This window comes from Mandrillus leucophaeus, unplaced genomic scaffold, assembly GCF_000951045.1.
Source record: "Mandrillus leucophaeus isolate KB7577 unplaced genomic scaffold, Mleu.le_1.0 Scaffold537, whole genome shotgun sequence".
In the NCBI taxonomy this organism is placed as follows: domain Eukaryota; kingdom Metazoa; phylum Chordata; class Mammalia; order Primates; family Cercopithecidae; genus Mandrillus; species Mandrillus leucophaeus.
In genome coordinates this window covers 1452565-1463477 of record NW_012105775.1, presented here as the reverse complement: position 1 = coordinate 1463477, position 10913 = coordinate 1452565, and the positions used below count along the sequence as shown (strand labels likewise).

At 38.6% G+C, this 10913-nt stretch overlaps 1 protein-coding gene across 1 annotated transcript; it reads right to left on the bottom strand.

Annotated features, from left to right (window-relative positions):
- Positions 1–6726: 6726 nt before the first annotated feature.
- MAP10 (microtubule-associated protein 10) lies at positions 6727–10244 on the bottom strand. The gene has a single exon (XM_011997317.1). It carries the CDS (start codon positions 9679–9681, stop codon positions 6958–6960), a length of 2724 nt encoding a protein of 907 aa, XP_011852707.1. The 5' UTR covers positions 9682–10244; the 3' UTR covers positions 6727–6957.
- Between the last annotated feature and the right edge of the window lie 669 nt (positions 10245–10913).

Here is a 10913-nt window from a genome sequence, read left to right as displayed (position 1 = left end):
CATAGCACTACTATAGAAGTCTGCAACTAGTGCTAAAGAAACATTATGAAGAAAGTCAATCTTTATAAAAATCCTTGGAAATCACCGTAACTGACAAGAATAGAGACAGTTAATAAATGGTTATGTATTGTTCAATAATTTCATGTTATGTACTGAAAATACTGTATGCAGAATCACATTAGCTCTACCTCCCAAGAGTTACTATGAGTAATCCTGTATACAAGTGTTAGAAGCCAAATTTGTCAGTAGTGTGAAATGTAGGCATTTTAGTTCAGACTGTAAAACTAAAATTTTAAAGATAATGTTCTAGATTCTAAAGAGAAAATGTGTAGCCCCCAACAGAGTATGCTCCAGTATGATACACATCAACTATGCCCACAAAGGTAGTGCCAAATACTATATGTACTTGGATAACACAATGGAAAACCTGTAAGCAATTGGATTTGCCTCTACCAGCTTGGAGTAACAACCAGGGCCAGCTATACAATTTGTGGCACTCCATCAAAAATGAAAATGTAGACCTTATTGCTCAAAAAAGGAACAAAAAGGGATCTTTTTTAAAGTACCTAAAATATAAAGCTTTTTCCTTTTTTTCAAAGTCTCCCCATCTTGATTTGCCATGGTGTTTTTTATTGGCCACTTGCATTATTTTTCCATTGCTGCATAACAAATTAGCAGCTTAAAACAATAGCCATGTTTTCTGATATCGTTCATGGGTCAGGAGTCCAGGCATTGCTTAGGTGGGTCCTCTGCTCAAGGCATCTAAAATAGTCAGATGTGTAAAATCAAAGGATGGAATGGCGTTGTCAGGGGCTGAGGTGAGGGGGATATGGGAAATTATTAATCATTGGGCATAAAGTGTCAGTCAAGCAAGGTTAATAAGCTCTAGAGAGCTGCTGTGCCTACAGTCAACAAGAATGAATTGTATGCTTAAAAATTTGCTAGAAGCATAGATCTCATGTTAAATGTTCTTATCATAACACAACAAAATAAAATAAAATAAACTGGAATTTAATCTATTGATAGACTCTGATTCTGGAAATGATATTATAAGGATTAAAGGAACATTATTTTTCTGAGATTTATGCTGACAGTCTTTCAGTTTCTCTATGAAAGTGAGAAAGGCAATGAATATGGAAAACAGCCTGTTTCCTCATCTATATTAATACTTAGCTCACAGGGTTCTGGTAAAGATGAAGTGAGATAGTGGAAGTCCTTCATAAGTTGTAAAGTGCTATTCAGTATAAGAAGACATTAGTGTTAAAATTAATGAAAACAGCACATCAACAAATTACTTTTTTTTATTAGCAATCCTATTTGCCAATGAAAAATGAAGCCATAATTTTAGTAAGATCCTGCCTCTCACACTGGTTTTTAGAGGTGGACAGTCGGAACTCACACTGTGATCAGTGAGGTAGGAAGAGGGCACCAAGAAATCACTGCAGAAAAGAAGCACTAGAATAGAAGGAAGTTTCCCCTGAAAATGTAAGTTCTGCCCTCCGACATACTTGGCTTCTGGCTATTACAGAGAATATCAAGGATATAGAGTACTTTGCTAACAAGAAGCATGCATCTTCATATTCGGGACTTCTTTTTTTTTTTTTTTTTTTTTTTTTTTTTGTGGAGATGGAGTCTCACTTTTGTCACCCATGCTGGACTTTCTCAGGAGATTACAAAGATCTTTTACCTCAGGTTAAGAAACACTATCCCAGAGTACTCAGAAATAGTCTTAAAAAGTTGGATATGCAAGAAACAATTTTCAGGCCAACTCTTTTGACAATAGACTCCTCTGTATCTAAAGCAATCCACTATTTGTTATGTCATTCTGAGGCCAGAATTCAGTCCCAATTCCCTCCACAAGGTTGATGCTGAAATCGTTAAGTGATGAGATACAGTACTCAAGACAGCTGATGGGTGTGAGACTCTCTGTGATTGAACAGCTTCCCTTAATAAAACAAAATGTGAAGTGCTCCAAGGTCTTTGGTGAAGAAAAGCTGAAGGAAAAATCTTTGGGTAGAAACAAGGGATTTTTCTAAAAGCCCCTATATATTTTTTCTCAGTCTTTTGATAATGTAGACTCTAGGGGTACGCTGCACCCCCTTTAGGATTTCTGCTCAATTATGAGCCACAACCAAAGTCATTTCCTATTGTTCATATGGATCAACTAGAAGATCCTTGAAAAAGAACAATATTAAAACCAAGAAGCACATAGAAAGGTACACAACATAGAGTATCTAAAGAGTCAAGCTACAAGTATAGGTTTCTGATCCTGCAGTAACCAACTGACTTACTGACTTAGGGACCTCTTCTCTTCCATGTTCTTTCTGAACATGACCTTCAGTTGTTACCTTGTCTCACTATTGCTCAGGAGCTCATCTAATTTCCTGTGCTGCCCCGTTCCTGAAAAGCACAAACTTCCTTTGATTTAAAACCCAAATATTTTCATGGATATCTGCTACCAAGCCCTTCACTACTTACAGTATCTGGCCTGAAAGCTAAGTCTCATCCCTTCCCAACTTGTTCTGTAAGTTTGTACCTATTTTATTATGATGCTTTATGACAGCTCCTTCCCGAGTCACCCCATCCCCACCCCAGTCCTCAAGGTATTCAAAGGAAAGAATAAACATTTATTGTGTACCTACTATGAAAAAACATGGAATATATAAACAGGAAAACAAGTTGTTTAGGAGGTTTTAAAACAACCTCCTATAGGAGGGGCTACTTACCTAGGTTTGCAGGGAAACGTATGCTTCCCAGCACTGATACACCACTTTCTTACTCTTTTAGAACATTTTGTCTTTACTGGGGACCTGGATCAGAGTTTCCTTTCTTTCTGTATAGTAAGGACATTTTTGTAGTCCCTTCTCCTGAGTCCTCTGCACAAAGCTAGATGCCCCACTTTGCTTAATATTTTGAGATACTTCTTCAGCTTGGTTTTGTGGCTGTGCTCTGTGACTTAAAGTCTTCTTCCCTGGCCAGAAATCTGTGCTGCCTCTTTTATCATCGTGGACTTCTTTTGCCTTGCTATGCTATAGGAAAGTTGTTTAAACCTTCTGGAAGGAAGAGTTGATTTCTTGACTGAAGTTTTAATTGAAAATACATCCCCCTAGGCTGGAATAAGACACCACGGTGCATTCTCTGTAATATCACTAAATACATCATCTAACACTCACTCACACTCACTGTTATATATGCTATATATGTTATTTGACTCAATCCTGAAACCAATTCTATAATGAAGAAAGTCTCCAAGGAGTAAAATAATCAAGGATGCAAACGCCATTTGTCTGCCTCCAATGACCAGGCTTATACCACTTTAATTTGCATGAGGGTTAGTAGTCTCTCCAATAACATTGAGACAGTTTGAATATATGTTTTGGTGTCAAAGTTGAAAAATAGTTTTTCTCTTTGGTCCCAACACTTATTCTAGTAGATAATCTTGAGCCCACCCCAGCTTCTTCCCTGTCCTCAGGGTTCTGCTTTTCCCTCTGTTGTCCCTTAACCTGTTTCTATGCCCAAGCCCTGCTGACCAGCTTGAACTTAATCTGGGGCTCTGTTGGAAGATACCATCTTCTCATTTCTCCAGAAGCACTCTCATGGGGCTATGTTGAAGAGTGGATTTGTAACCAATTTTTTCATCAACATAATCCCAACTGCTTTGTGTCTTCCAGAAGTTCCTCAAACTGGGTGTGTTGTCCACCACCAGCATTTTTGTTTTCCAGGGCTGCTTTGGGTGCATTCATATTTTTACATCGGTCATTTCAGTGGAATTTTGTAAGGAAAACACTATAACCTTTCCTTAGTACGCAATTTTGAAGCAAAACCTCTTATCTACGTTTTATAATTTTTTTTCTAGAATGAGTATAGTTCAGTATAACAGAGATCTGAGAAGAGTTTTTAAAAATAAGGAAATACTTCTAACACTATGGCTTGGCACTCCAAGCTAATGAAGATGCTCCTGAAGTCTGTTACTTCCTGGCATGACACTTAGGTCTCCAGAGAAAATCACTTAAGAAAGCCTTAGTCTTTGACCAAGTAAAGTTTTCCTTGTATTGTTTTAAGTTAAAAATAAGAAAAGAATGACTCAGCAAGTTTTGGCCTATATATTGTCATTCTATACAACTCCCTAAATATTTAAATCTGAATTAAAACATAAACAGCCTGAAGAATGACTTTCTCTAGGCCTAAGGACAGTTTGATGCAGCAAATTTAAATATTATTTATATGTTGCTTTGCTATGAAATTTATTTGCCTTGCCAACAACACAGTGTGGTAATTTAAAAGTTGGGTTTTTAAATTAACAGTCTTGACCTGTATTTTGCTACCAATAAAAGTCTGGTTCCTAACTATAATTCCATACTAAATTCACTGCTTGTACATGAAGAAAAATCTAAATTAATTGACATGTAAAGGGGTGGCTCTCAGCACAAAGCCATAATAATTGCATGACAGAAGTTTAATATCATTGTTCTCTGCATCTGAAAATGTCATCAATAGCATGCATATGACTGAAGGGAAAAAACCCAGTGTATATTCTATGCATCTGCACAGCCCTCTGCAAATGTTTATAGGACAGTTCAGAGGGTTTATTATTGGCGGTTGGTTCCTAAGCTATAAACATTCAATATTACATAGAGGTAGGTCTTAACATCTTTTCTGTGGCTCACTTTGCATTTTAGACCCTCTCCTACTCAGCTTTGTCCATAGCAGTTTAATACCCATGCTATTCAGAAGACCTTTTGGAAGGTTTGCAATAGCTTGATTTTACAATGAAATGACAGTCTCCCTTACTTGTGACTTGAAATACTATTTCATGTTTCAATAATTTTAAGCAATTAAGGAGATAAATAAGTCTCCATGAATAGTATATATTACAAAATTCTCTTAAAATAAGCTTATAGATTGTAGAATTAAAACATGGACTAGAATTTGTAGAATGTAATAGGAAGCACTAAATACATGAAAACAGATATTTTTCACTAGAATTAGACTAGAAGAAACAATTATCACAATTCTAGAAATAAGTATTCATGGATTAACTCAAAGAGAAGCAGATTCAGCTGCTCAGTTTTGTAATTTAAAATGCATTACTTCCTCGGTCTTGTTGTACCTTAGACATGCTAAATTAATCATTTTACCTATTCTTACCACAGACAATGACTTACTCTCTACCAAATAAAACGTTGGTTTATAAGGAATTATTTCTTTGATGATTCTGATATTGCTTATATTTTTATTGTCTCTTCCATAGTAATGACAAATTGCTATTAAACAATTTACACAGTTGACATCATTAAACATCTAGTTACAATACCTGGCATTAAAATATTTTGATTTTGTGAAATGTTATACTATATGCTTTGTATTTTAGAAAAATTAAGATCATAGCCACTAGCCATAGAAACCTTTCATTTCAAAAATTTTACAGATATAATTTCTCTGCCTATTATTTTCAATAATTTAAAATATTCAAAACGTCATGACTACTTACTAGTGCTCATTTATAACCTAAAATCATCTGTTGTTCCTATTTTTTAGAACTCTGTTATTATGCTTAGCATTTGAGGCTGTCTGTAATCTGGCACTTTCCTTGCTCAACAAATGTCCTTTCTACCACTCTGTAGCATGAATCTATCATTCTACTCAAGATAATATTTTAAATTGTCCCATAAATATATCAGGCTCATTCCCATCATCATTCTTTCATTCATATTGCTCCCCAAAATGTAACATCCTCTTCTCTCTTTTTACCATCTATCTATATTCTAGTATTATGATCATTCAGAATACCTATATAATTAATTACCTGTAAAGAAAGGAAATTAGAACCTCACTTCATACATGCAAAAATGTTATATTTAAAAGTCTAAAAATTAAAGTATAACACAGCTAGAAGAAAATATATGTAAATATTTGAACACAGAATAAAGTCTAAATATAAAACCAATGGAATAAATTATAAATTATCACTGGATTTCATAAAAACAAATTTTCACACACTAAAAATAACCATTGAACAAACTGAAATGACAAGAAACTGAACTCCTATATCAGAAACTGTATAGAAAGACACCTTTTTAAGTTCTCCTTTCCAAATATTTCAGAGAACACCTGAAGGCTATTTATATCAGGCAAAACAAAACTATTACAGTCAAACACATCTCCAATAAGGATTTTCTGCAGGTTTATTTTTAGGGCATCTGCTTATTTTTGCTGCTTCACTCTAAACCCTCCCATTAGGTATTTTAAATGCCTGGGCTTCATTTTTTTCAACAAATGTTTTTATTGCATTGCAGCCACATGCCAGGAATTGTGCTAGATACAAAAATATACTGATGTGTAGCAAATATGATCCCATCACACAACTGAAGGCTAGTGGAAGACAAACTTTAAGTAATTACACAAATTGTGGTTTTCAAAGAAAAGGTGCAGAGCACTATGACAGCATATAAAAGCAACTTCACCTATTGGGGACATGGGATATGTATATGTCAAGAAGACTTCTTATCTACATACAACTGTAAGCTCTAAAACAGCAAGGGCTCTATCATAGAGAGATTCTGCATCTTTCTGCATCTAACACAGTAAGTCTTCTATATTTGTTAAATAATTTGTTCCAATTAAAATTTGAGGCTGTCCTTACTCACTAGCCTTCTTTTTTCAGTGGTGTGCATGAAGTCAGCTTTAGAATGATGAATACTGTAGACACTTTGAGAGACAATTTAGAAAGATATACTTTTATTCTTATGATTAAACAATTTAAAAAGAAATCTGTTTATATGATTTAATAGGCAATATTATCAGATTTAATGGTAGAATACTATTTAAACATCAAAGGAGTAACATTCATATTTCTTTAAAAAATTATTCACATAATTCATGAACTAAAACAGCTTTAAAATTTTTTTCACTAACAGTACACATAGGTTGTTGAAAGTTTTTTAAAAGCATGTATTTTTACACTGTGTATCCTGGAAGTTTATTTATTAATAATTCACAAATATCTTTGCATTGCTTGGAAATATTTAGTGAACCAACATCATCACTGTCTTCTTCAAAGTGATCTGATGTACTGCTATCCAGGACATTAAGTTCTAGTTCGGACACATTTGAAGGCAGGTAAGAACTCACTTGGGATGTTCGTGGTGACTGGCTTTTTTCTAAAGATTTCCAACTACTTCTGGTTTTAACAGAGATGTCTTGACCTCTCTTTGTAATTTTAGAATTGTGCATACTGTTTTGATCTATCCGGTTTTCTTTCTCGCCAGTCCAATGTGATGAAGATAAATCACTAGCCGAGATGCTAGATGCTTCCTCCAAACTTTTATCCTGAGTCTTTGAAATATGACATTTTCTGTATGAGTGGACAGGTGACCCAGCTGAAAAAGGTGGGCTAAGGATAGAACTCTTGTCACTACTAGCTTTCTTTTTGGACACTCTTGTTTCACTAGACTTCCTTGTATATTGACTATGTTTTGGATTTTCCGTCCTTGAACTGCTATCATGAGCTTTACTTCTGCTGGTGTCCTCAGTGGTACAGAAATCTTCAGAATAGCAAGGGCTAGACAAGTCATCTGAATACTTTAGTTCTGAGATGTTTTCATAGCAACTATTCTTATCTGGTCTATTGTCACTTACATCAGCCATAAGAATGTCATTATCTGTGGTTTTGACTTGTCTAATACCTATTTCTTTATCTACAATTCTGTCAACAACAGCATCCTGTTGGAAAACACACGGACTTTGGATTTTCATTTCCATATTTCCTCCCAAAATATTTGTAGGGGTAAGCCTTTCTGGAATAATGGAATTTGCAGGACTCACAACTTCTTCCAATGAAACATTATTGATTCTATTTTTACTACAATCAACTGTCTTTTTTTCAGTTGCATATTTCAGTTTAGTTTCTTTACTTGTTCTGGGATCATCAAAAACTCCACTGATTTGTCTTGAGGTATCACTATTTTCAGTAAAAGATGCATCTGAATCTAAATACTCATCTTTAGGCAGTTGTGGCTCCTGACTTTGTTCTGCAGAGCTTAATAGTTTAACTTTGGATGATGGAATTCTGAATTTTGTACCCAACATTTGTGACTGTGATTTTCTATATAGTTCTCTTTTTTCATGTACCACCAACATATCAGGATTTGTCAGCTTTAAACGTAGTCTTAATGTATTTGTTAAGCCATAAAGTAGCCTCCCTTTTGGAACTCTTTTTTGGAAGGTACCACTGCTCTTTTCAGAATATTTATCTTTCTTACAGTTTTCAATTTGGCTCTTTTTATACTGAAGACTCACTGACTTCTCACATCCCCCCATAGAACGCTTATCCTTCTTGGATTCAGACTGGCATGTGGATTTGGCAGAAGATTCGGGTGACTTCTTATCCTCAGTCCTGTATAACCAGGCTAGGTGAGGATGTATATGAGCAGGACTTGTCACAGGTTGGTCATACAACAACGACAACTCAACTAACAAAGCATTTAACAAAGGCAACTGCCTTATTGTATTAATTCTATTTTGTTCAGTTTGACATGTTTGATTAGTTGCTCCTATATCCTGAATATGTGGAGGATTTACAAGCACTGGAGGATGCTCTTGTGTTGCAGAACTTGGATGTTTTAGACAACTCCTGTCTGTTGGGGGATTTACACGCTTTTTTTCAGGAGAAGCACCATCCAATTCCTCAGGTACATTCATTTGAGGCTCAATGGTGATTTTAGCCTGTGCAGGGGGCGGTTTTTCTTGGGTCAAGTTAGTGTAATACAAAGGAGGAGGGCAAAATATATTGGTCTCCATGTCCAATTCTGTGATTTCCTCATTTAGAGAGCTAACATTTCTCCCACTGACAGCACTTGAACATGTAACAACAGAACTGGTTTTGCTATTCTCCACAGAACCCACATTATCAGATTCAGCCTTACTTTGGAGAACCATTTCCTTCAAATCCTTCTGTGCCTCTGGGATTTCTAACTCCCCCAGCGGCCTATCAGCCTCTCTGGGGCTTGGCTGTGAGGCTGGCTGCTGTAGCTGCTGTCTTTCCTGCTGGGTTTGGGGACTGACCTCCGCTCCGCCTCCTGTGGGGGTGACGGTGAGGGGCCGCTCAAGTTGGCCCAGCCGGCGGCTTCCCAGGTCAGTCAGGCGGTAGGCCAGTGCAATATCCCCAGTCCGCTCGCCCACTTGATTATGCAGGGGGAAACGTCCCCGGTGACGGTAGGAGCATCCGGAGGCGGCCGGCCCCACAACCCTGCGGGCCGCGGTGGCCAGCGAAATGTCGCAGGCCCCCAGGAGCTGTGGGGTGGGCGTCGGGCGCCCGGGGGGCAGCTGCAGCAGCAACGTGGCAAGCGGGGTCCGCAGGAGCCGGCGGTGCAGGGTAGCAGGCTGCAGGCGGAAGAGGCAGGACTTGCCGCGACCAAAGCGGATCACGCCGGGCCACGGTTCGGGGGCGGGAGCGCCAGGGCCGTCAGGAGGGTAAACCAACAGCGTGGGGAAGTCCAGCAGGCGGAAGGCCACGGCGGGGCACACACCGCGCGGCGACAAGGCCTCCCCCTGCTCCTTTTCCTCCTCTTCTTCCTCCTGCTCCACTGCGGCAGCGGGGGGCGGCATCAGCCGAGCTTCCAAACGCACCCAGTCCACCAGCAGCTCCAGCGAGAAGAACCGCTCGGACAGCGAGCCCGCCATTGCTGTTGCCCCAGGAAACGCCGCCGCGGGCTCCGCAAACGGGAAGCTGAAGCCCCGGGCTCTCACGAGAAACCGGAGCACAAGGCATCGCTGCCTGCTATCTCGCGAGATTTGCGGAAGCGCTCCTGCAGGTCCCCGGCGGTATCTGCTTTGGGAGTTTTGCTGCTCAATGTATTTGGCCCTTTTGTATGCATACTTGGTGTAAGCCTTTTTTTCGCCTCCAGACTTATATTAAGACAATTGCTGATGATAATGCTGAGGATATAAGTGATAAAAGACAGTGAGTTTTTTGGGTAATGGTTTTATCACTGCAGATCTTTATGTAATTTGGGGGTCAGATCAATATACCTGAGGAATATTGAAAGAAAATCAGGACTCTCCTTCCTTTCCCATGCTAAAAAAAAGAGCCAGGTAGTTAACTGTCCACAGTGGGCCTTCTCTGTGTCTGCTGTTCTACCCAAAAGATGGTGACACTGCTCTCATGGCCGGGGAGCCCCTGCCTGGTAAATTAGAATAGTACAGAGACACACAAACCACACACACATGGAGTGTGAATACACTGGCAAAAACTCTCCTTGGCTGAACTTTGGTCAGGCTCATCTAAGTCTTCTTTCCGATCAGGCTTTGACCTTGGCTTCCAATCCTGTGGAGCCTGAATCACCGAGTTGTAGCAAGAGTCTTGCTATAGCCATTGAGAGAGAAACCCCAACCCTTCATACCTGATTACCATCGATACCTGATCAAATTCTTCATTTTCTACCATTAGTATCTGACCACACTGGCCTGCCTTCAGCAAATATCCTATTAGGTCTGTTTAATCAGAACCCTCCCACCCCTGATGTTTCCTATTAGTAAGTTTCCATCCACTTGACCCAACGCCCCTTTGGCTTTAAATCCCCACTTGTATTTGGAATTGAGCCCAGCTCTGTATTCAGATCTCTTTTCTCTTACTGCAGTAGTTCCTGAATACAGTGTTTTTGCCACTTCAGCTACTGTCTGGCCCTGTTTTTTATTTGACAACATTTCCAGCTAAGCCATCATGATGCATGACAGTAATGTTAATGATCCCATCAATAAAACAAATATGTATACATAAATATACACACACCTCCAGAGACACAGAGAACTTACTGCTCTATCCAGATATTTTAAGAAACATACTCATAACCTCAATGAGCTAGCCAGCTAGGAATCCAAGTCCAGTATATGGAGAGCCTTGAATGCCATGGTAA

Bases quoted from the DNA above. Each gene is read 5' to 3' on its own strand.
- MAP10 (XM_011997317.1), bottom strand. From the start codon at position 9,681: ATGGCGGGCTCGCTGTCCGAGCGGTTCTTCTCGCTGGAGCTGCTGGTG.